The sequence below is a fragment of the Heteronotia binoei genome, chromosome 4, assembly GCF_032191835.1.
Source record: "Heteronotia binoei isolate CCM8104 ecotype False Entrance Well chromosome 4, APGP_CSIRO_Hbin_v1, whole genome shotgun sequence".
NCBI lineage: Eukaryota > Metazoa > Chordata > Lepidosauria > Squamata > Gekkonidae > Heteronotia > Heteronotia binoei.
In genome coordinates, this window is record NC_083226.1 from 160,087 (window position 1) to 187,014 (window position 26,928).

Below are 26,928 nucleotides of genomic sequence, written 5' to 3' on the forward strand. Positions count from 1 at the left end.
CCCTGCAATGGAGAAGCAGCAGTTTTTAATTGCAACGTCAATTAAAATATTGAGGTCATTTGTGTTTAAGCAACCCAGAGGAAAGTGAGTGGCATCACAGTGGCAACAGAAGGTAAGCAGTTCAGAAATGATGAACTATCTGAAACAATCCAAGGTGGGTGCTGCCAAGAGGTATGACATTTACCTGGTCTACAGTGCTTGGTTGTATGAATGAGTGGCAGTTGGTAGTCCTAGGCACTGTTGTAAAATTCGGCAATGTGAATGGTGCTGTTCAAAATTGTTTCTAAAACCTGTCTGCCTTGTTTTGCTTCTGTGAAGAAGAGCACCCCAGCTCACGTGATGTGCTGATTCTGTACGGTAAAGATGCCAGCGAATGGTGTCAGTATCTCCAGAGCCTCTTCCACTCGTGCCAAGACCTCCAGAGCTATCTTGTGGAGAGTGGGACTCCAATTCCCCCTGAGATGGTGGATGTCTTCAAGAGCAGCCGGTGTGTCATTGTTTTGCTCTCCTGTGAGCTGGTACAGAACTTCCAGACCCCAGCAGTCCTCTGGACCCTACAGGAGGTTCTCCAACCACCAAATAAAGTTGTGAAACTGTTCTGTGGTGTGGCCGAATGGGAGGATTACCAAGCCTTCTTCAAAGACTGGTTCCAGTGGAAATGCTTGACATATGATGATGACCCGGAAACCTACGTCACAACTGTCATGAAGGCAATTTCAGAAGGAGGTAAGCTGGCAGCAACTTTTAACGGTCTGTGGGGTGAAAATGGGGGACTGTTCCAGCTGTTCAGTCAAGGAGCTCAGTGCCTGTGTGAAAGGGCTGCATTTACCAAGTGCATTTGCCAACAAGGTTCAACATGGCCAAGTGCAAGGTAATGCACATTGGGGCCAAAAATCCTAAGTATAAATACAAGTTGATGGGATGTGAACTGGAGGAGATTGACCAAGAGAGAGATCTTGGGGTCGTGGTCAACTCACTAAAAATGCTAAGACAGTATGCTGGGAATTATTAGGAAGGGAATTGAAAACAAATCAGCCAGTATCATAATGCCCTCGTATAAATTAATGGTGCAGCTTCATTTCAAGTTCTGTATACAAATCTGGTCACCACACCTCATAAAAGATATTATAGCATTGGAAAAAGTCCAGAAAAAAAACTAGAATGATTAAAGGGTTGGAACACTTTCCCTATGAAGAAAGGTTAAAACTCTTGGGGCTCTTTGTCAGACCCAGAAGCAAGGAAAAGACAAGTAAAGTAAAAGATCTTTATTCCAGCATCTTAGGCAGTTACAGACGTTGTCAGAACTGGCTCTCCTGCCAGTTCCTCCTGCGTTCCGTCTGTCCGTCTGTTTGAGGATGGTAAGCCAAACTAATCCCCTGTTTGATCCCCGCCAACTCACACAGGTGAGACCAGAACTTAGCAACAAATTGTGGGTCGTGGTCGAAAATCACCTTGTTAGGGAAAGCGTGTAGCCGGAAGATGTGCTAGATAAACATTTGAGCTAACTGTTTCACCGTGGGCAGTTGCTTGCAGGGTATAAAGTGGGCCTGTTTGGAAAAGGTATCCACCACCACCCATATCACTGTCTTCCCCATAGATGGGGGAAGGTCCGTTATAAAGTCCATGAATATACATTCCCAGGGGCGCGAGGCAGGGGGTAGGGGTTGCAGGTGACTGGGGAAAAGGCTCCCTCTCTTTTTTGCCATGAAGCACCCGGTTGTGTATTCTCCCACATCTTTTCTAAGTCCAGGCCACAAAAATCGTTGTTGAACTAAATGCACAGCCATCCTCAGATTTTTCTAGTTGTAGCTCGTCCCTGGGTGGGTTTCCAGGGTGGCTTGCTTCAGTTCCATTAAAAACCCCTACCCTGGCTCTGCTTCCTTCCGGCTTTGTGCATGCGTAGTGACTAAGGCACTTGGTTGGGAGGGCATGAACAATGAGTCTACCACCTCCTCCCTTTTGCTGTCGTGTTGAGGGAGGCGTGACAGCGTGTCAGCCAGGAAGTTCAGCCAAACTGGGATGTGGCCCAGTTTGAAATTGAACTGTGGAAACAACTCCGCTCACCTCACTTGCTTATTGTTTAGGTTGCAGGTGGCGATGAGGAAGGCCAGGTTCTTGTGGTCAGTTCATAGCTCAAAAGGTTCCCGCGCCCCCTCTAGGTAGCGTCTCCATTTCTCTAGGGTGAGTTTAATGGCGGAGGCGTCTTTATCCCACGCAGACCAATTGTATTCGGCTGGGCTAAATTTCTGGGACAGGTATGCGCAGGGGTGTAATTGGCCATCTGGCCCTTCTTAGAGCAATACGGCTGCGCGGGCAACATCACTGGCATCACACTGAACCATGAACCTCTTGTTTTCATTGGGGTGCACTAAACAGGGCTCGGATGTAAAGCGCACCTGTAACATCAAAGGCCTTTTGACATTCCCATCCATTTGAGGCCGGAGCTGCCTTTTAAGGCTTGCAGCCCCTTCCCCTTCGTCTTTGACAGTTCTGTGAGGGGGAGGGTCACCTTGGCAAAGTTATTGATGAACCCCCTGTAGAAATTTGCGAGCCCCAGGAAACTTTGGAGCTGTTTGCGGGTGTGGGGAGGTTCCCAATAGATCATGGCTTGTACCTTGTTCAGATCCATCCCCCCCCCCCCCCCCCGTAGAGATGCGATATCCCAAGAAATCAAGCTCCATTTTGTGAAACTCGCACTTGGACAGCTTGGCAAACAGTTTGTGTTCATATAACGTCTGGACTACCTCCCTCACCAATTGCACATGTGAGGGGAGGTCTTGGGAGTATATTAACATGTCATCCAGGTAACAAAGCACGCCCTTATAGAGGTACTTGTGCAATACCTCATTGATCAATTTCATGAACACCCCTGGGGCTCCCTTGAGACCAAATGGCATGACTATATTCAAATTGTCTGAGTGGGGTGTTAAACGCAGACTTCCATTCGTCCCCCTCCTTGATGCGCACCCGGAAGTACGCGTCTTGGAAGTCAAGTTTGGTAAAGATTTTCCCCTGCGAGACCTCCCCAAGAAGATGATGAATGAGCGGGAGAGGGTATGCGTTACTCAGAAATCACGTTCAAACCGCAAAAGTCCGTACATAGTGTTAAACTGCTGTCCTTTTTCTTTCTGAACAATACTGGGGCGGCATGAGGCGATTTGGCAGGTCGTATGAAGCCCCGGTGTAGATTCAGTTCCAGGAACTTTTGTAGCTTCTCCTGCTCCCCGCGACTCATGGAGTATAGTTTGGCTTTGGGCCGGGGTTCCCCCTTTACCAGCTCAATGGCGCAGTCCATGTCTCGGTGAGGGGGTAGCTCGTCAGCCTCCTACGCATTAAACACCTTGTGGAGGTCTTGGTATTCAGGGGGCAGGGAGGGCATCTCGACTTGGGTAACACATAACTTCTCGAGTTGGGGAGGGGGATGTGGGCCCCACTTCTTGTCCCATCGGTGACTTTTGCACACCGGATCTAGGAAATATATTGCACTGCTGCTCCACTGGATGAGCAGATCGTGATCGGCCAACCATTCTAGACTGAGGATGGCTTGGAACTTGGTAGCCGGGGCTATAATGAAGGTGCGGGCCTCCCAGTGCTCTCCCACCTCTAGGATGCACATCTTCGTGCTTGTGCTGCACGGTTCCCCCTTCATCGGGCTCCTGTCCATCTGCTCAAATATGTAAGATTCTTTAAGGGGCATAGTCCTTAGTCCCGGCGCTTCTACTAAACTAGGCAACAGTAAGTCCTTCGAACACCCTAAGTTAAGCCCTAATACAAGTAAACTGTTTGGTGACTGGGTTTACTAGGGTTATGGGTACGTAATACAAAGTCCCGGATAATCTCACCCGTAGTGGCACGGCTGTGGCTCAAACCTACTTTGCGCGCTCCTCACAACAGATCTTTGTCGTTTCCCGCCGGCTGGGCCTCTCCATCCTCCCCCTCGAATTCTTCCAAGGTTGGTTCCCGGAACTGCAGCACCGCGGACTTGGTCTTGGCAATCGGGGTTCCCGATCCCGTGGCTTTCTTTTTTGCCTCTTCCTTGATCGGTTCGTGGTTCCCGCGGCTTGCTCAGACACTCACTGGCGATGTGGTTCTCCCCTCCACATTTGAAGCACAACTTGGCCTTGGCTCTCTGTTCTCGCTCTTCCCGGGATAGCGGTTCGGGGACCTTCTTAGGCGCACTCAGCTTGGGAGGTCTCTCCCGTCCCTCTTTGGGGGCCCCACTCTGTTGCTTCTTGTGGAGGGCAGTCATATTATTGCGGTCCTCTATCCCACAGGCCAGTTGGATCCAGCCGACCAGGTCCCTCGGCTCGCCCGCCTTTAGGGCCTCTCTGTAGATATTGGAGTTCAGGCCCCTCTTAAACTGCTCGATCCTGGCACCATCGTCCCACTGGTGGACCTTGGAATTTAGTGCCCGGAATTCATTGAGATAGTCCCGGACCGACCTGGTGCCCTGCTTCAAGTCTTGTACGGCCAAAATGGTATTGGTTTTTTGCAGGGGCTTCTCGAAATGGCAGCGTAGGCTCGCTCTCTTTTTTTTTTAATAAATATTTTTATGTTTTATTGACTCTTGTAAAATTGACCATTACAACACATGAATGTTGGAATTACAAATAACCCTTCCCCCCCCAACCCTCCCCATCTTCTCTTAGTCTTTCCCCCTCAGCCAAGGGCACAAAGTCTTGATCGTCCACTGAATGTCCTTCCTTGTTTCTCCTGAGATTCTAAATAAGGGTTCCATCTGGTCTCGATTTCCTTGGCTTTATCTTCCCACGTGGAATCCTTCTTGATTGTTGCCACGATGTCAGACTGCATGTAATCAAACAAATAGTTGTCCCAGATTTCTATTGACCATTTACTTTTATCTTTCCACCCCAAAGCGATGACCGCCTTCCCCGCTAGTATCATTGCCTTGACAAGGTTTTGAGTGGGTCTACTTAGTGCCGGACTTCCTGTTGTGCCTAACAACATCATATTAAAGCCAATGGTTAATGGTACATTGCAGACTTTTCTAATAAATTCAATAATTTCCCCCCAGAAGGGCTTAACCTCTTCACACTCCCACCACATATGTGCAAACCAACCCTTAAATTGTTTGCAATGCCAGCACTTGGAACTCATTCCTGGGAATATATTGGCTATTTGTGCGGGTGTTTTGTGAGAAATTTATATTCCAGTTCTTTAAATTTGATTACTTTAATCCCTTCTAGTCCTTCCAAGATTTTCCCAGCCAACCTCTCTGTTAACTGACCTTCATGACTCCAAATCTTTTGTAAATGTAGTATTATTTTATCTTTATTTGAAATCATTTTTCTGTATAGTAACCCCACTAGACCCTTCCTTTGTTTGGCCATTACTTTATATATCTCTTCCATTGGAGCGTCTTACCAAAGCTCTCCCTTTTCACTGATCTTCTTAACTATCTTATGTAAGCCTGCTATGTTTAACCAGTATTGATTACCTAAATCTTCTGTAATTTCCTGTAAAGGTTTTAGTTTACCACCCCTAAACATATCGCCCACTCTATAATAGCCTTTGTTTTTAAGCCTTCCCCACCATTTTATAGCATGCGCCTCCTTAACAATAGCTTCTAGGGGGGTCCATCTTGAAACCTTTCCTAGCCACTGTGGGTACCATTTCATCCAAGTTTCTAATGATGCTCTTCTGGGCCCTATGGCTAATTTTAGATCTTTTGTCAACACTGTGGAAAAAATACCAAATCTTCCAATACCACTGTTAACTGGATGCTCAAAATTAATCCACTTCTGTACCTTATCCTCACTCAGTTCTAGTAACGCTCTTAGTTGGAAGGCCTCATAATATTTACTTAAATCTGGGATTCACCAACCTAATTCTGATTTATGGTTGTATAGAATTCTCTTATGAAACCTACAGTTTTTATTATTAAAAATCCACACTTTAATTGCTTTATTCCATTGTTCAATTTGATTTTTCTTCAAACCTAAGGGCAACGTTTGGAATAAATACATTAACTTTGGTATCAAGAACATTTTAAGGGATCTTATTCTAGTTGATATCCCTAGTATTTTATGATTCCATTTATTCATATCTCTCTCTATTTTCTTCCATATTTTACCATAGTTCTCATTTATCATTTTGTCCATATTTTTTTGCTGGACTATCCCTAGGTATTTCTCTTGGCCCCCATTCCTATATTCGTAATCCTATTTATTTCCTGTTTTTCCTCTCTATTAACATTAAGGTATAAAATTTCTGAGTTTGCCATATTCACTCCTAGCCCTGAACACTTTTCAAAATCATCTAAAATTATCTTAATCTCTTTAACTCCGTCTTTGGGGTTAGACATAATTACTATGATATCATCCGCAAATAAATTAATTTTCATTTCTTCATTACCTGACTTATACCCCTCTATTCTCCCCGCATTCCTAATTCGCTCTGCTAATTGTTCTATAGCTATTATAAATATGAGCGGGGATAGTGGACAGCCTTGTCTTACCCCCCCTTGAATTGGAAACGCTTGTGAGTGGTCAGTGTTGACTCTAACTTTTGCCTTACCACCGTTGTATATTTCCTGTATGGCGTGTAAGAACCGTTCCTCTAAACCTATCTTCTTTAATATTTGCCACAAGAATTCATGTGAGAGAGTATCAAAGGCTTTGTAAACATCCAACTTTAAACGAGCTATTTTTTTCTTTTGGCCACGGTGCAGTACATTTAAGATATTTCTAATGGGATGAGCAATAGATCTACCCTCAATGAAACCGTATTGGTCCCCTTTTATAATTGACGGGATAACTCTCTTAAGTCTGTTTGCTAAAACTTTAGCAAAGATCTTATAATCTTGATTTAGTAAACTAATGGGCCTATACGAACCTACTTCTTCCGGGTCTTTCTGGGGCTTTAATATCAAAATTATTTCTGTTTCCTTCCATGAGTCCGGGGCTTTCTTTCCTTCCAAGACTTCGTTAAAAACTACCTGCAATTCGGGTGCTATAATTTCTACCATTTCTTTATAAAAGTCAGAAGTAAAGCCATCCAGCCCTGGTGATTTACCTTTTTTGAGCGCTTTTATTACTTCCTTTATCTCTTGGAGTGTAATCTCAGCTCCCAGTGATGCTTTCACTTCCTCCTCTATGATTAGCTTAGGTGCGTCCCACACCTCCGTTATATTCTTTTTCATATATAACTTTTTATAGAAGTCCTCAAATGCCTTAGTGATTTCCTTAGAGTTTTGAGTTGTATTATTATTAATTTTTATACTTCTAATTGATTGTTTTGCCTTTTTAACTTTCAAATAATTAGCTAACCTTTTTGCTGTATTAATACTATTCCTTTGGAAATCGTTCCTAACCATTATTTCCTTTTTCCACATTGTTGCCATATCTAGGGCTTCCAACTGTTTTTGAATCTAATTCTAATCTGTAAGATAGGATTACACTTTCCCATTATTTCTTTTTGTAACTCCTCCAATTCATTAAGTTTTGTTTGCCTTTTTTTATACCATTCCCTTTTTATGTTTTTTTCTTTCCTAACCAAATGGCCCCTTATTACCACTTTAGCAGCGTCCCATAATATATTAGTTGACACAGTGCCTCTATTTTCCTTAAAATATAATTTTAACTGTGTCATTAAGTATTCCCTATCCTCTTCTTTTGCCATTACCAGGTTGTTATACCTCCAAGGTCTGTTTGTCGAGGGAAGATTTAATTCTAATTCTATACTTAAAGGGGCATGGTCAGAAATCAAAATTGGATGGGTCTTGATCTCTTTAACCGCCATATTATTATTTTTTTTCAAAATTATATAATCTAAGCGGGATGTTGTTTTATGTCTACTAGAAATGTGTGTCGGGCTGGGTCTCGTGTCGGTAAACTCATGAGCGTCCTTCAAGCCCCAATCTCTTAGCTTAATACTATTGTTCTTGGTTATGTCCGTATTTAAATAACCCACTACAATTAGTTCGCCCTCTGAAAACTGTTGTATCTTCTTAAAAACCAAGTTTAAGAATTTCCTTTGTCTTTTATTTGGTGCATAAACATTTACTATAGTGATTTTTATGGCTTCCAGCTTAAACTTAACTAACAGGTATCTACCTTCCTTATCTACTAATTTTTCAGTGTCCTCCACCTTAGTATCCTTACGAATCAATGTAGCTACCCCTCTGGCTTTGGAAGACCCCCTTGCTTCTGCTAAAACCTGCCACCTCAAATCTTTTATCAATGGTTTTCTATCATTTATTTTTTGTGAGTTTCCTGTAGGCACAACAGATCAATTCTTTGTTCTTTAGCCATGTTAATTACTCTGAATCTCTTAAGATTTGATGTTAGGCCATTCACATTCAGTGAAAGCACTCTTAAAGATCTATCCATTCTCTTTATTTGTAACAAACTTGGGCCCTACTGGCTGAGGGTATTTTACTTTAATTCTTACTAAACCACCCCCCCATTCCCTTCCCCTGTGGCACAGACAACTTTCTGGATGAGGCAATCATCCTGTCTTCCACCTTCCAGGGAGTACGCACCCCGACCCTCCCCTTCTAGCTTCTACCTAAAGTTAGCTCAAATTGTTTTATATTTCCCTTTAGTAGTCCGTTCTTGGCCTTTTCTCTTGTCTACTTGAGCTTCCTTCTCCCGGGTCCACTTCGAGATCCACTGTTTCTTCTTCTTCTTCCTCTCTCGGGTCTCTCAGGTCGTCTGTGGCGATGCCCAGGTGAGTAAGGAGATCTCTTTCTTCCTTAGGGTTGTGGGCAACCAACCTTTTTTCGTCTTTAAAAATAATTATTGAGGAAGGGTATCCCCAAGAGAATTTAATCTTATTGTCATATAATTTTTGCCCAAAGGGTCTCATTAGCCTTCTCTTTCTGATGGTTTCCTGCCAGAAGTCTTCCCTCACCCAAACTTTCCTTCCTCTAAAAGAAAGGTCTTTCTTTTTTTCAAAGTCTTGAAAACTGTCTGCTGAGTCTTTTCCCTTGAAAATTTAATTATGACTTCCCTTGGGGCACCACCATCTTGTCTCCTTTGCAGTCTATGAGCCCTCTCAATGTCCTGAGATTGCAGAGTAACTCCTTGCTCACCCATCCAGTCTATAAGAGTTCCTTCCAGCAGTTTATTATTTATTTCCTCTGAAATTCCACCCAGAATCAAATTCACTCTTCTATTACGGTCAGAGAGTTCTGTAAGCTGCGTATTCAGCTGGACTATTTTCTGTTTGTTAGATAAGGCAAGCTCGTTAGCCGCAACAGCAATGCTCCGTGTGTCTTTGAGTTCGGCTGCCAATTCTGAAACTGCCTCTCTCACTGACTTAATTTCAGATCTTATCTGGTCCTGGGACAACATTATTAAAGCCTGGAAAGCAGACATTTGTTCTGATAACTCTTTAATTGATTTAGCCGTAATTTCTTATTAATTCTTCTGGAGCTACACGCAACACGCTGAGTAATTAGCCTGGGCGTTGCCTCCTTAATTTGATAGTAAGAGTTGTTATCTTACCCTCTGGGACCCCAGAAAGGAATTCTTACGTTCTTCAGACCTTTGTAAGTAAGCTCCTTCTTCAATTAGTCTTGCCAAAAGGCTATTTTGAGCTATTTAAAATTCCAATCCGAAGGGGAGGGCGAGCAAACAGCCGGCTTCCTCAGCGCATGCGTACCATCCCCCGGCAGCGTAGGCTCTCAGCAGGTCTATGGCCGAGTTGAGGACCGGGAACTGACTCTCGAACAGGGTAACATACCACTGGGTGGCTGCCCCTTGAAGGCAGCTCCCGATATATACTACCCAAGACTGCTTTGTTGGGAAGTTAAGAGCCCACACACTTAGGTGACCCCTCACCAATACAATAAAGTAGGCAAGTTCTGCGGGGTCCCCATTGAATCTCGCTTTGCTGACCTGCGGCCCTCCTGGTACCGGGACCAGTTCCTCCGGTCTGGGTTGAGGTTGGGGCCTCAGCTCGCCCCTGGCTGGCGGCTCACCCCCACTAGGGGTTTGCCTCTCACAGGGGGTGCTGGCAATTCACCCCCATGGGAACTTGTTGGGGGGGTATGGCCGTGACCCGGTCTGCCACCGTTTGCACTTGATGAGCGAGGTGGCGCATCTTCTGGATTAGGAAAGCATGCATGGCTTGCATCTCTTCACGCAGCGGGCTGCTTTCACGGGCGAGGGCCTCTCAGACCCACTCGGTCGTACCATTCCCCGTGCTGCCCGCACGGGGATAGTCACCGCCACTCTCTTCGCCCTGGAATCCCCAGGGGTGATAGGATTGCTGTAGTCCCAAGAGTGGTTATGCTGGTGGGGGTCCTCTCTCCGATCTCTGATAATACTGTACCAGAAATCCATGGAGCCCCACTCTTTCCTCCAAACTGTCACTGTAGCAGGAGTCACCCTTGGCCCTTCGGGCTTTAGTTCCTCCTCCTCGGTTGTGGTGGTAATGGTTGTCCCCATAGCTTGGTCCTGTTCACCAGCCATCGTTAGTCTGGGTTCAGGCCGCTCAAGGGTAAGTGAGTTCCGACAAAATGTCAGACCCAGAAGCAAGGAAAAGTCAAGTCAAGTTCAAGATCTTTATTCCAGCATCTTAGGCAGTTACAGGCGTTGTCGGAACTGGTTCTCCCGCTAGTTCCTTGCACTTATAAACCTTTGGGCTGACTGTTACAATTCATGCCAAGCGCGCCAAGCGGCAGCGGGGATTTTGTGCGGGTTCCCTCCTATTCTGTCATCACCCCAGGTGCTCGTTATCTTCCCCATTCGGCTACCCCATTCGGCTACATCCCCACCAGCTCCGTTGACCTTGGTTGCATAGTAACACATAAGTTCCCAGACATGCCACCCTCTCTCTAGATAAGCAACGGGGATGCTTCAAAGCAGGCAGCTAGCATAGCAAGCACAAGCATCAGCAATAAACTAGTAAGAATAGGTATTGTGAATATATATGGCAAGAGGAACAAAGATGGAGTGACTCATGACACTCTTTAGCTTGGAGAAATGTCAACTGAGGGGTGACATGATAGAAGTTTACAAGATTATGCATGGGATAGAGAAGGCAGAGAAAGAAATATTTTTCTCCCTTTCTCACAATACAAGAAGTCAATAAAATTGTGGAGCAGTCGGGTTAGAGCTGTTAAAAGGAAATACTTCACCCAAGGGGTGATTAACATATGGAATTCACTTCCACAGGAGGTGGTGGTGGCTACAAGCAGAGACAGCTTGAAGAGGGGATTGCATAAGCATATGGAGCAGAGGTCCATCAGTGGCTATTAACCACAGCAAATTGTTGGAACTTTCTGTCTGGGGCAGTGATGTTTTGTATTCTTGGTGCTTAGGGGGGGGCAACAGTGGGGGGGCTTCTAGTGTCCTGGCCCCACTGGTCGACCTCCTGATGACACCTGGGTTTTTTGGCCATTGTGTGACACAGAGTGTTGGACTGGATGGGCCACTGGCCTGAGCCAATATGGCTTCTCTTATGTTATGTGCTTCTTGGGAGCATTGACTCTTTGCTTCATATAGCTATGATGTGGAGCTGGTATTCCGACTTCTTGATGTGCACAGTGGCTGAATGGGTCAGTTCTCATCCTGCGTTCCTCCAAGGAACCACGGGTCATAGACCTGGGGTGTTCTCCCCTCTTTTTGTCCTCACAACAGTCCTTTGAAGTAGGCGAGGGGGAAAGAGTGTGGTTGAGCCACAGATCTCCTGGTGAGCTTCATGACTGAGGGGGGCTATGAGCCTGGATCTCTCAGATCCTAGGATGGCACTCTGGCTACTTGCTGTAGTTCCTTTGCAGATTTTGGAGTTATGTTTGTTCTGCTTGTTTCCTTGACTATGTCCTCCTTCCCTTGTGTGCTCCCTCTGCATCTGCTGACCGAGGCTTCAGTTCACACAGAGGAAGGCTAAGCCAGACATTGCATTTGACACAAGGTCACCATGGTTAATCGCTGCCTCATTTTGGGTTGCTGGGCTGTGCCTGGAAACAGTTGGGTGGGAAGATGCTATTGTGGATATTGTCCAAGACCCTAAGGAAAGCTTTTGAGAAAGCTCAGGTGTTACCCCTGACAGAATTATTAATTATTGCCTTTGCTCTTTCATTGGGGAAATTAGCTTCAAAAGGCAGAGTGTAGCAAGAGGTGGGACAAAGCACGATCTTTTCTCTATGTTGACAGGGATAGTCCCAAACACACCCTCTTATTAGAGCCAATAACCCAGTCAAGTACTAAAATAAAATGGGTTTTATTTATAAAAGAAAATAATAAAATCCAAACGTACACACATATCAATGGCGTGGCTTACACACAAGATACAGAAACACAGAGAGGAGTGGATGTGATAGGGGAAAGAGAGATGGAGTAATACTATACCAGATTTTGGAGAATGGTTCAGCCTGAAGACAATAAGGAGGTGTGCACACAGAACGACCAGTGCTATACACGGGAAGGCCTGACATGGATCAGGGGTGCTGCTTTGCAAGTGGTCAGAAGAACACAGGACATGGCAAAAATTGGATGTATTTAATCTGGGTGGGGCCAGAGGTGGGAGAGCCAGTTTGGTGTAGTGGTTAAGTGTGCGGACTCTTATCTGGGAGAACCGGGTTGGATTCCCCACTCCTCCACTTGCAGCTGCTGGAATGGCCTTGGGTCAGCCATAGCTCTGGCAGAGGTTGTCCTTGAAAGGGCAGCTGCTGGGAGAGCCCTCTCAGCCCCACCCACCTCACAGGGTGTCTGTTGTGGGGGAGGAGGTAAAGGAGATTGTGAGCCGCTCTGAGACTCTGAGATTCAGCGTATAGGGTGGGATATAAATCCAATGCCCAAAAATGTATCCTGAAGGTATATTAATGTGGATGGACTAATGACACAAATTTGATGGTTTTCAGGAAATCCTGACAAAAACAAGTTCTGTGTTCTCTTAGGTGTTAGACAAAAAAGAAGGATGTGTGTTAAGAGGTGTGATGGCAAATTCTGTAAGGTGGATAGAGCTGCCTAGGTAAAGGCCTGTAGAGGAGAATGCAGATTTTGGAAGATTTGTTTAAAGTGATTACTTGGAGGAAAGCTTTCCTGGATGGGGCCAGAGGGTGGAGGCCTGCTTTCCTGGTGGGCCAGAGGGGGGAGGCCTGCTTTCCTGGTGGGGCCAGAGGGTGGAGGCCTGCTTTCCTGGTGGGGCCAGAGGGGGGAGGCCTGCTTTCCTGGTGGGGCCAGAGGGGGGAGGCCTGCTTTCCTGGTGGGGCCAGAGGGTGGAGGCCTGCTTTCCTGGTGGGGCCAGAGGGGGGAGGCCTGCTTTCTTTGATGGGGCCAGAGGGGGGAGGCCTGCTTTCCTGGTGGGGCCAGAGAGGGGAGGTCTGCTGTCCAGAGCCCAGCCGATTTGGGCTGCTTGGACAAAGGAGCTCAGGAAAGAAAGGGGCCTTTGCTCAGAGGGTTGCCACCTTGGGGCTGGGGAATGTGGGAAGATTTGGAGGCAGAGCCTGGGGAGGGGCTGGCGGAGTTTATGGAGGGAGCCCACTGCTGCTAAGTTGCCATTTTCCCCAAGGTCATCCATCCCTGTCATCTGGAGGTCTGTTATAAATCCAAGCCCAGAGGCTGGCAGCCCTGTTTGGGGGTGGCAAGATGAATCACTGGGCTGGGACCTCTGGGCCATGTGGGACCCTCGGGCAGCTTGCTGCCTTGTACTCATGTGTGCCTGAAAATTCCCCACTGTTGCGTCTCAAAGCAGTGATGACAGGTGAGAGAACCACAGTGCCTGAAGAATACCTTGCAATAGAGCTGCCCTCTTGCTGCTACACATACCAACTCCAGCTTGGGGAGTCCCTGGAGATTGGGGGGCTGTGCCTGAGGAGATGGAATTTGGGACACGAGATCGGCAGGGAGAGTCCTCTCTCCAAATCTGCCATTTCCTGCAAGGAAACTGATTCCTACAGCCTGGAGATTGGTTATAATTCTGGGGGATCTCCAGCACTACTTCCCGCTGTGTTCTTACACTGTACCTACACAACCATCTATCTTCAAGAGTCGAAAGGGAAGACAAGAACGTTTCTAAAAGTATTGTGCTATATGAAACTCAAAATGATGCAGTATGATGATAATGTTGCCATCCCGTATAAACAACATGACATCCTGTTTGAGCATATGATGTAATGTCTTATCCTGAGTCAGGCAGGATATTACTGGAACTCCTTTTAACTTGAGATGCTGGGGATTAAACCTGGGACCTTCTGCAAACCAAGGGTGCACTTCACCAGTAATCTTCATTAAATATCTTATGGATTTCAAAAGTAAAAGTGTTACCCCTACTATTAGCAAAGATCAGGGAGATAAGAGAAATGAAACTAAATCAGAATCATTTGGCATGGTTATTAAATTTACAGCACTATCATCAACATATCTAATTCTTAATGTGGCCAAATCTGTGGATACATTTAGAGACTGGGGCCGTGGAAAGGCAAGGCAGATCTTTCTACAAGCCTGAGAAAAGCCCCAGGTTTGCAGAAAAATCAGAAATCTAAAATACATTGGCAAGTTAAAACCCTGCTAAATAACAGAAGCAGCACCTGTACTTTAAGGAAAGGATGCCCTCTGCGGTGGCTATTCTGGGGGTTGCATGGCAACTACAACAGTATTGCCAACCTTCAAGCTTTTTTTCTGTCAGTAAAAGGCAAGGGAAGGATTTTGGCCTTTGAGGGATGACTTCATCAGGGTTGGACCTGGCAGCATCTAAAGGCAATTTGTTACCACATGACTTGCACAACTGCTGCTTAGTGGAAGATATTTGAAAGATCTGTCCTGTAACGTACTGAGACAGGAGACGTTGGTAGGGCAACATGCTTTAATGGAGACACGTTACAAGAGAGCGAGCATGCGGGCCGGGTCCCGCTTATATACATTCCCGGAACTTCTTCCCCGACAGGCCAGCCCAATCCTGGCCTGTTGAACTTCCCGCCGCTGCTGGTGATTGGCGGGCTCAGCGCTTCCCGCGGAGTCGCCTGGGTGTCCCCAGTCACCTCCGCTGTCCGGCTACGCGGACTAACGCTATTGCGTCATAACGAAATGGTTGCTGTATTGCGTTATAACGAAATGGTTGCCGCATTGTGTTATAATGAAATGGTTGCCACCTTATGCTATCGCAATACGCTACATGTCCAAAACCATTTGAGTAGAGCCATGATATTCCTAGATTTCCGTATCTTTTAAGTGGAAATACTTCTAAGAGGCCACAGTTCTAAATTGACTTCCCTGGCGGGGAGTCAGTGTGGGGGCTGGCCTGGCAAGATGCTAGGAGGAGGAGGGAGAGGAGGAGCAACATCACCACTGCCAGAGCAACCCCACACTGCTGCTGCCTCCACTACCACCAGCTCCTCCAGGAGTCCTCGTCCCCCACCTCGCTGAGAAGTTCTCAAGGACCTCAACAGCCCAGCACCCACTCCCCTTGGAAAGATGTGGTGCTGAGTGTGCTACTGGCTGCCCATCTGGGCTTCATCCATTGGATCTCCTTGGTGGCGCAATGCAAGGTGTGGGGCTTCTGGAGCATGGAAAGGTTGAAGGAGCTGCGTATGTTTAGCCTGAAGGGGAGACGAATAAGAGGTGATATGATCCCTGTCTTCAAACACTTGAAGGGCTGTCATACAGAGGGTGGTGCAGAGTTGTTTTCTGTTGCCCCAGAAGGCAGGACCAGAACCAATGGGTTGAAATTAAATCAAAAGAGTTTCCAGCTAAACATTAGGAAGAACTTCCTGACAGAGTGGTTCCTCAGTGCAAGAGGCTTCCTTGGGAGGTGCAATGTTCTCTCAAAGCTGAGTTAGTGCAAGTTAGCTCACCGCTTTTTAGTCTTCAGCTTACACATTTTTGTCTTAGTTGAGGAAGGATGGTCCTGGAGCAAACTAATCTATGCAGTAGCCAAATAACTCGCTCAGAACTTTAATGCCAGTAGCTCACAAAGTAGAATTTTTGCTCACAAGACTCCACAGCTTAGAGGGAGTATCGGTGGTGAGTCTTCCTTTCTTGGAGGTTTTTAAACAGAGGCCAGATGGCCATTTGACAGCAATGCTGATTCTGTGAACTTGGGCACACCATGAGGAGGGCAGGAAGGTTTGCATCAGTGCTTAATTCTTGTAGCCCTTTCTTACACGCCCAGGGAAACTATGATTGCCACTTTGGGGTCAGGCAGCAATTTTTCCCCGGGCCAGTTTGGCCAGGGATCCTGAAGGTTTTGCCATCTTCTGGGCATGGAGCAGGGGTCACTGGGAATGTATGTGTGGAGGAGAGTTTGAAGTGAAAGTAAGGGAACTCAAAGTGAAAACATTTCAGAGGAACATCTGTGACTATGAGAATGCTGCATGGGTTTATAGATGGTGCTCTAATCTCAGCAGCAGTAACTATTTTGGGAAGAAACAGGTTTCTTGGGCTGGCCTTTGGGAACACAGGCGATGAATCTATAGAGCAGTCTGGAGATGAGGGTACATCTGTGGGCAAGAAGGCGGGCAGACCTTTTTTACCCAGAGGAGCAAAGAAAAGGCCCTGGGCTACAAATCAATAAGGTTAGCCCAAGAAAACTAAGAATTGTCCTTGGTCATGAATCCGTCTCCCAGGCAAATAGTTGAATCTGAAATACATGTCTCGATCGAACAAGGGATTGGGATTTGTGCCTGCGAACACTTAGGATTCATTTAAAATGCACACTGACCTCGTTAAGTTTGTGAAAAATGTAAAACTGAGATTTATGTTTGGGGGGCACACAATAAATTTAAGCCCTGATCCACATACAATCCCAGTGTATCAGAACCATTATGACTGCCGTATGAGAAGTTAGTTTACAGGGACATCCAAGCAATGGAGAGCACAAACATGAAGCAAAGGTACAACATTACTTATGAGGAATATACTGCATTAAAAGGGCTGATGACTGATAAGGAATTAGTCATCAAACCAGCTGACAAAGGTTAGTGAAGGATTTTAGCATGTACTGTGATATGGTGAACAATTTGTTAAAGATACAGGAACACTACAGAAAATAGAGGGTGATCGAATGCAGCATATTTTTCAATTAAAACAATTTTATTGTAACATATGGTAATAAATCTATATCTTACATCTTTAAAAACTTCTTTTATCTACCCCATATATTACTTTCCACCCACCCCTCCCCCTGTTACTTGACCCCCGCCGGTGTTATTTACTTAAAATGCAAATATTTAAAGGTACCCTTAACTATTTAAAAAAAATGTATATTCTCCTTTTTTAAAACTTAATCATTATCAAAAATTGTCCAATGTCCTTTTATTTTCCACTCTTTTTCTATATAACTTCTAAACTTTTTCTACTCCGTCTTAAAAACTTCTAAATCATAGTCTCTTAATATTCTTGTTAATTTGTCCATTTCACTCCATGTCATAACTTTTATAATCCAATCCCATTTCTCTGGTATTTTTTCTTGCTTCCACAACTGCACATACAATGTCCTAGCGGCTGAGAGCAAGTACCAGATTAAAGTTCTATCTTGTTTTGGAAATTTTTCCATTTGTAATCCCAACAGAAAGGTCTCTGCAACTTTGTTAAATTCATATCCCAAGATCTTAGAAATCTCTTGCTGAATCATCTGCCAAAACATTTTAGCTCTTTCACAAATCCACCACATATGGTAGAAAGAACCTTCATGCTTTTTACATTTCCAACATCTGTCTAGCATCTTGTTATTCATCTTTGCCAATTTTTAGGAGTCATATGACTCCAATGCAGCATATTTTAAAAATAATCAGGGTGATGATAATTTAGGTCACGTCAACGAACAGACCAGAAAGTTTCTTATAAATCAACATCTTAGATCAGGGGTGACCAAACTTGTTTAATGCAGGAGCCACACAGAATAAACGGCAGATGTTTGAGAGCCACAAGACATGAACATCAGATGTTTGAGAGCAGGAAGGAAGGAAGGCAGGCAAAGAGATGGGAGAAGGAGGGGCAAAGAAAGCAACTGTAAAGGCATTCTCCAAGCCACGAGCTGGCTTGGCTTGGATAAGTGATTTAAAGAGAAATGTCTTCTCCAAGACGGCCGATGGGGCGGTGGGGACTTCAAGAGCCACACAATATGTGTGAAAGAGCCACATGTGGCTCCCGAGGTGCAGTTTGGCCACCCCTGTCCTAGATGCTCTGCAATACATGTGCTGCCCAAAATTCATAAGGGATTTTACCACCACCAGGAAGATCTGTTGTTTCTGGGACAGGATCACTGTTGGAATCCCTGGCACAGTACTTGGATCAGGGGTGTCAAACATGTGGCCTGAGGGCCAGATCAGGCCCCCTGAGGGCTCCTATCAGGCCCTTGAGCACCTCATTGTCATCTGCTTCCTTCTCTCTCTTGCTTCCTTCCTTCTGCATCCCAGCTTGCTTTGACAGGCTTGCTCAATTGCACAGGAGCTACAAAGCAGAGCCTGTATTTTCTCCATTGGCTGACCAGCACATGAAGCAATTTATGTACAAAAGCTCATAATGCCTGGCCATGTCATGTTTCCCCCTGGGTCTTAGGCACAAAGCATTGACCATGAGATTTCTGCAGTGAATGCCAGTAAGGTTTGCAACTTACACACACATACCTGAACAATAACTGAACAGCACGGACAATAATTCAGAGCAAGAGAGTTATCAGAGACTGTTAAATAAACAAAATATTCCAAGAATGCTAATCTTTTAAGCACATTTTACATTGTAAAAAAAAATTAATTATGTTTGTCTGTGTCCTTTATAAAGTTTCTACCTCCGCTACCTGGCATTGCATTTTATGACACACATGGCCCAGCCCTGGGCTCATTTATGTCAGATCCGTCCCTCCTAACAAATGATTTTTTATGTCGTTTTAAATCTTGATATGTGGATTTTAATCTTAATATGATGGTAATATGTTGTTTTATTGTTGTAAGCCACCTTGATCCCGCTTGCAGAATAGGGCAGGATATACATTGAAAAATTAAATTAAATTCTTAAAATTTAATTTAATTAATAAATTGAGTTCGACATCTCTGATCTATGGTGAGATTCTGGAATTGGTTGCTTAGCAATAGAGGCTGAGAATGCCTCCTAATTTTCCTGCTCCTGTGGGTTATGTTCTTTCACATGCCCTCTTCCTTTTCCCATATGCCCCCCAGAGAGTGCTGTGATCTGGCTCTCGAAATCTGCTTGTAATCCCCGGGCCAAAGGAGGCCTGGTTGAAGTCAACTAGGGACAGGGCCTTCTCAATCACAGCCCCTTGCTGGTGGAACCAATTACCGGAAGAGGTCAGGGCCCTGCGGGACATTGGACAGTTCCGCAGGGCCTGTAAGACAGTCCTCTTCCAGTTGGCTTATAACTGACCGGCATTGGAATACTCTGAAGGAAGTCTATAAGATAGCACACTGACATTGACTGATGTATATTAGTTGTTTTAATTATGTAAATTATTGTATTTTAATTCTGAATTTTATTGTTAGAACTTTTATGCTGTGAGCTGCCCTGCGCCCGCCTCGGTGGGGTAGGGCGGGATATAAATCAAATAAATAAATAAATAAATAAATAAATAAATAAATAAATGTGTGTGGTGCTGCTCCTCCATTTCCTGAGAGACCACCTCCTCTTCCTCTCAAGAGTACTTCATGTGTTCTTGTCCATGAATTCACCTTCCCTTATGAAGCTGAATGTGGATAAATGTGCCACAAGTCCTTGTATCTCCTCTTTCTCATAATACATAAGTTTCTATAAAAGATTTCCAAATATCTAAAAAGAAATCCACAAACAATTTTTGTCTATATGCCATGAATTCATATATTGACACAGGTGTAATGTCCTCAATCCTTTGATTTACAGGAGAGAAACATTTCTCTCTCCAAGTATGGAATGTCTGCTGGGTAACTGTTATCTGCACGCTTGCTCTCTTTCTCAAAGAACTCCAAAGGGTGGGTGAGGCAGGACTTGCCTTTGCAGAAGCCATGCTGATCTTCCCTCAGCAGGTTTTGCCCCTCGATGCATTTTAGCTGCACTTGAGTCACACTGTTGAATTCTTTAAAACATTTATATGCCACCTTTCCACCCAACATTTAAAAACATTTATATGCCACCTTTCTTTAAAACATTTATATGCCACCTTTCCACAGGGCAGTTGGTTCTTGCTTAGTAACATTCATAGCTACACAGGAGAGCAGCAGAACTTCTTTGTTTGTGCAGAAAACACCTATTTCCAATGGCTGAAGTGTTCTTTTTTTAAAAAAAACCAAAACCCTGAGACATGTCCAACTTCCTTTTCAAGGACCTCCCATGCCCTAACTCACTAGCTGCTGAGATCACAGAAAAAACTTTATTGTTTCTACTTTCACTTAGATTCTGGCTGTGATTCAGTGAGTGACGCAGAAGGAGAGGATGTCAGAGAGCGACGTGACTCCTGCAACACATTGATGAAACAGCAGCGTGAGACATCGGGGACCAAAAAGGGAAACTTAACTGCAGTGCAGCCAAATCGCATACGCTGTGGGGTAAAGTATGCCTCAGCTCCACCCCTCCCAGTGGTCGTGAGATGGTGCCTCGGCAAAAGGCAAAAGGGACGGGAACTTTGTTCTGGAGCCACTACTCTTGGCATTCCAGGCTTCTCCTGGACATTGTAACCTTGAGGGGGAACTCCCCCTTTCCTCCCTCCAATGGAGTGGGCGGTGTTCAGTGTCATTCTCTCCTTGTGTCCTACTTTTACGTTCCAGTCAGCTATGATTATCAGCACATCTTGTATAGGTGTGTGATCAATTTCTTTCTGGGTATTTGCATGAAAGCTTTCAATTTCTTCCTCTTCAGCATAAGCTTGAAGTGATAGCTGGAGTTATTCTGTATCAGCCACAAGTGTAGACAACAAGCTTTGCATGATAGAATTAAACAGCAAGAATGCAGAACCAAAACGTAAGAAGAGCCCTGCTGCACTAGACCAGTGAGGGTCCAGGCGGGGGCAGGGGATCCCCCGGTTTGGAGGCCCTCCCCCCTCTTCAGGGTCGTCAGAAAGCGGGGGGAGGGGAGGGGAGGGAAATGTCTGCTGGGAACTCTTATTATTCCCTATGGAGATTTATTCCCATAGAAAATAATGGAGAATTGATCTGCGGGTATCTGGGGCTTTGGGGGGGGGCTGTTTTTTGGGGTAGAGGCACCAAATTTTCAGTATAGCATCTAGTGCCTCTCCCCAAAATACCCCCCAAGTTTCAAAAAGATTGGACCAGGGGGTCCAGTTCTATGAGCCCCAAAAGAAGGTGCTCCTATCCTTCATTATTTCCTATGGAAGGAAGGAATTGAAAAGGTGTGCCGTCCCTTTAAATGTGAGGGCCAGAACTCCCTTTGGAGTTCAATTATGCTTGTCACAGCCTTGATCTTGGCTCCACCCCTAATGTCTCCTGGCTCCACCCCCAAAGTCCCCAGATATTTCTTGAATTGTACTTGGCAACCCTAGAAGCTGGTGGCACGGTTGACAATGCCTGACAGCCTCATCAATGGGCCCGTGTCCCGTTCTGCATGCATTCCCTCTGCCCCAGCCTTTGCTGCTGAGAAAAGCCTACAGGGAAGGTAGCAGCAGAAGTTTGACAGGGCTCAAAACCCAGCATTTCAGGTTCTGAAAGGATTGCCGGGGGGGGGGGGTGTAGTGTGGGTAGGGTTGCCAATCTCCAGGTGGGGGCAGGGGATCCTCCGGTTTGGAGGCCCTTCCCCTGCTTCAGGGTGATCAGAAAGCAGGGGAAGGGGGGGAAATGTCTGCTGGGAACTCTATTATTCCCTATGGAGACTGATTCCCATATAAAATTGATCCGCAGGTATTGGGGCTCTGAGGTAGAGGCACCAAATTTTCAGCATAGCATCCAGTACCTCTTCCCAAAATATCCCCCAAGTTTCAAAAATATTGGACCAGGGTGTCCAATTCTATGAGCCCCAAAAGAAGGTGCCCCTATCCTTCATTATTTCCTATGGAAGGAAGGCATTGAAAAGGAACGTGATAGCCATAACTCCCTTTGGAGTTCAATGATGCTTGTCACACCCTTGCTCCTGGCTCCACCCCCAGAGTCTCCTGGCTCCACCCCCAAAGTCCCCAGATATTCCTTGAATTGAACTTGGCAGTCCTATGTGTGGGCACCACAGGAGACCTTCCATTCACTGGCCTCTGATAACCACCCTCTCACCAAGTTCCTATTTCTGCCTGTCCTTAGAGACCCCCACGGACACCCACACAGAGCAGCCACATGGGGAGTGCCCCACCCACGCGCACCCTCTGCCTGGAGAGCAGGACCAAAGAGATATGCAGGATAAACATTTTGTTTTCTTTCACAGGAGTCCAGGATCCATAGCAGCACTCCCTCTAAATTATGGAGTCTTGTGAGCAAAAATTCTGCTTTGTGAGCTACTGGCATTACAGTTGTGAGCTACTGCATCAATTAGCTTATTCTGGGGGCATTTTTCATGAGCAAAGACAAAAATGTGTGAGCCGGAGGCTAAAAACCTGTGAAGTAGCTCACACTTACTCAGCTTAGAGGGAACACTTATCCAAAGTTAGTGTGTCAGACTTGTAAGATCTGCGAGATGCAAGCTGGGATTCCCACTTTGCCCTGCAGGCTCCCTGCTGATCCTGGGCCAGCCCCCTCTCTCAACCTGACCTGCCTCACACAGGGATAAAATAGAGGAGGGAGAATGATGGAGAATGATTTGACTTCCCATTAAGAAGAAACATAGAGTATAAAAATACCTAAAAATAAACATGAGAGGCAGAAATTGCCTTTCTCCTTAAATTTGGCTGGCAGGATCCTGTCCAGCTCTGTACCTGTGAGGATTTTGTAGCAACTGCCTGTGTCCTTCAATTCACTTAAAATATAAGAAAATCCTGTCTGGGCCAAAATCCCAGGTCTGCTTAGATGTGGCCTCTGGCTGTTGCCACTCCTTCAACAAGCAAACTGGAGGCATTTAGCCACGCCCAGTATAAGCCAACTAATACTGGCTTTTATTCAGGCATGGCTATTTCAGTAACCAGATAAATATCTGTGATCTGTATTGAGCTGAATAAATACTTGGAAATACCAGTAAAGTATTTTTCAGGTATTTATTTGGCTTGGAATACACCAAGTACACACCCCTACTGATAAGGTCTCGATTTCTTTATTTTAGTTGTGAACAGATGTTAATTTTTTATTCCTCAGTAGTTTTGTAATGAGTTTTAATTTAACACAATATACTTTATGCTTTACCATTGTAGATCCTTTGAGCACAACATTTTATAAAGAATGAGAGTTACTATGCTGTCTGTACAGTACCCAAGAGCCCCTGAATATTATTGTGTTTTAAATTAAGCTGTTCTCTTTCTAGATGCAGACCACCATGTACATCATTCTCAAATGCAAGCTGGATAACCAAGTGAAAATGGAAGTGGAATTTTCTCCTGTGAATTGTCAGTCTGTGCGAGTCCTTTGCAGGACAGAGAACGAGTATACCATCTCCGTTTGCACACCTGGTAGGTGGCCAGACATGCTTTCCATAATGTGCGTCTCTGTAGCAGAAATGGGTCCCGAGCCCTACTCCTTCTTGCAAAGGTGATCCAGTCTCAGTTGGAGTGTGAACGGAAGCCACTGCCTCCTCTCACGTGCAAGTGTAGAAAGCTAAATTTAAGTCTATGTAAAGCCCAAAATAGATAACTGTTAGAGCTAAGGCCACACTTCCTGTTTTCTTTCGCCGTCTTGTGTAATATGTGAGGGGGGGGGGGACTTTTGCATGTCTTGTGGGCTGCCATATGACCTTCAGATGTGGGGAGAGTAGCCATTACTGGAAGCAGAAGTTGACTTGTGTTTCCTGCTGCCTTCACTTTCGACAGAGTGTGAGAAACCACTGTTCTTTTTCATTCTTTAGTGTTTTAAAATAATACAGGGACAGGGCTTTTCTGTGATATTCAAATATGAAGGCTTGTCACTTCGGGGCCAATTCTTCGCATTAGGATAGCTGTGCCTAATTGTGCAAATCTGAATGACACTTCCTTGATACTTGAACCTTCAGAGAAATGTTTGTTGCTTCCCTAAAAATCCTAATGGACCCCCTCTGTCCATCTGTTGGTGGGGAACTGGAATGCACCAAGAAAAACAGCCTTGTGCATTTTGCATGCTGCACAAACACGCAAACATTCCCTAAGTGAATGCCTGCACTTGCTGTGAAAAGCTGTAGTTTAACAGAGCACAGTCAGTTTAGTTGACCTGCCATGAGTGCCCATCTTTCTCCCCTCTGCATTGTTCATGGCAAGCGATTTCAGCTTCCAGGTTTAAGAAATCTTGAAATTAATTCTTGTTCCCTCTGATGTCCAGTTGCAGGCCCCTGGGTGAATTGGAGCTGGTTTGCCTTTCACAAACTGGGATTATAAATTTCAATGGGATTATAAATTTTAGTGCAATACCAGTTGAATGGCACCCTGAATGTGTGGGCTCCAAAAACTCCATGCGTGCCCACCTTACAAAGCTTGGTTTTGTTCCAGCTTGCTCTGTTGGTTGAGTGCCACTTCTGTGTCAACAGCATTGATTTTGCAGAGATTGCTGTAGCCATTCAACTGCATGATAGGCGCAGAAACTGGGGAGGGGGCGTGGCTCAGAGCATCTGTTTGGAGGGCAGAAGATCCTAGTTTCAGTCTCCAGAATCTCCAGTTAAAGCAATCTGCTAAGAAGTGATGAGAAGGACCTCAAGCGGAGACCTTGGAGAAAGAGAGAGAACCACTGCTACTCTGCACAGACATTACTATCTTTGATGGACCGACTGTCTGATTCAGTGAAAGGCAGCTTGATGTCTTCATGTGTGTTCAAGACTGCCTTTCCTAGCATTGTGATGAAGGACTGTATAACCAGATACTCCATGAAAGAAGTATCAGTCTTGTTGCAAAAGACAATCTTAATATACAAATGTCTGACAGAGCCAGCTGTTGTGTGGTTCTAAACATCAGGGCCCTTTGGACAAAAAGCTTTCTGATTTGCAAAAGCCGTGTGGTTCAGCTCCACAGAAGTTTAAACAATGCTTCCTAGACTCCCACCCACTCCTATCTACCTTATACCTGCATTACATTGATGACATTCTTATGGTCTGGAAACATGGTAAAGAAGCCCTGGATACATTTCACCAGGCATTCAATGACTTTCACCCCACCATCAACCTGACAATGAACCAGTCTACGCAAGAAATACATTTTCTGGATACCACTGTTAAAATATACAATGGATGCATAGACACTACCTTATACCGGAAACCTGCTGACTGACAAACATACCTGCATGCCTCCAGCTACCATCCCAAACATATCAAACGATCCATTGTATACAGCCAGGGTCTACGCTACAGCTGCATTTGCGCCAATCCTGCTGACAGAGATTCTCACCTGAGGGATCTACAACAAACCTTTTTGGAACTAAAGTACCCACCTGGTGAAATCAGGAAACAGATTAACAAAGCCAGAATGATACCCAGAGAAAACCTGTTACAAGACAAACCCAAAAAAACCAATAACAGAACACCACTAGTGGTCACACACAACTCTCAACCGAAAACAGTTCAACGTATCATCAACAATTTACAACCTCTATTGAATAGTGACAGCTTTCTTTCAAAAGTACTGGGGGGTAAACCTTTTCTTACACACAGACAGCCTCTTGATCTCAAACAGCTCCTCACCCACAACAATACAACATCTCATCTGAGCATGGACACTGGTACCAGAGCTTGCAATAAACCCAAGTGCCAACTTTGCTGCCGCATACACCCAGACAACACAATCACTGGACCTAACAGCATTAACTACACCATCTCAGGCTCATTCACTTGCTCATCTTCCAACATTATGTATGCCAGGGGTGGCCAACGGTAGCTCTCCAGATGTTTTTTGCCTACAACTCCCATCAGCCCCAGCCAGCATGGCCAATGGCTGGGGCTGATGGGAGTTGCAGGCAAAAGATATCTGGAGAGCTGCTGTTGGCCACCCCTGATATTATATGCCATTAAATGCCAACAATGCCCATCAGTTCTCTACATAGGGCAAACAGGACAAACCCTCCGCCAAGGGGTAAATGGACACAAATCTGACATCAGGAATTACAGGACTGAGAAACCTGTGGGGGAACACTTTAACCTTCAAATGGATTCAATGGGTGACCTCAAAGTAGCTGTTTTACTGCAAAGGAACTTCAGGAACAGAATGGAGAGAGAAAGTGCTGAATTACAGATTATTATGAAACTTGGAACAAACACCTCCCCAGGACTGAACAGAGATGTTTTGGTTTTTTTATCTCATTACAGATGCTAAACCCACTTTCACCAAGTAGGGTGATATATCCACAGTATTCCAATGTATTTCTCTTTTAGGATAGTGTATCAGAATAATGCTTTTGTATTGACATACTCAAACAAGGGATATTGGCTATTTATCTCATTACATATACTAACGCCATCTTCCACTATATTTTAATGTATTTTTTCCTAACGGCAAACTAGAATGATGTACTATATTTATGTTACATGTTAAAAGGTAAATTAGTTGGACAGGAAAAACTTCTGGGAAAAAAATGCCCTCATTTTAACCCAATAGAACAATTAACAGGCATTCTCACATTCTGGCATGTTACTGTTTTATGGTTTCCCATGCTAATGCAACCCAGATCAAAGGTTTTCTGAATTTGTTAATTTTACTATTCTGCTATTGGATTTTAGCTTTGTACCACTTTGCATTCCAAACCCCACTAGCTATATGTGGCTCTGCTTAGTGTACTTCATTCCTCGTCTGAAGAAGTGTGCATGCACACGAAATTCCATTGGAATTTCTTACGTTCTGAATAAAACTAAGTTGGTCTTAAAGGTGCAATCGACTCCTATTTTTTTTTTCAACATCCTCCCTTGTAAACTTCTGCTCACATTTTCCTCCATGGCTTCTTCTGGTAGAGTCATTTTCCTTTTGGGCTTTGCGTGATGGATCTGAATCTTTCCCCTTTCACAG

General features: G+C 44.9%; 1 protein-coding gene across 1 annotated transcript in view; it reads left to right on the forward strand.

Moving 5' to 3' along the window:
- Positions 1–305: 305 nt before the first annotated feature.
- The window catches only part of PIK3AP1 (phosphoinositide-3-kinase adaptor protein 1), a gene marked incomplete at its 5' end in the record, with an annotated part of 95,041 nt that continues 68,418 nt past the window's right edge, over positions 306–26,928 (forward strand). The window contains 3 exons of the mRNA XM_060236282.1: positions 306–726; positions 20,289–20,440; positions 23,283–23,427. Of these exons, the coding sequence (XP_060092265.1) occupies positions 306–726; positions 20,289–20,440; positions 23,283–23,427 (718 nt within the window). The remainder of the gene's footprint in view (positions 727–20,288; positions 20,441–23,282; positions 23,428–26,928) is intronic.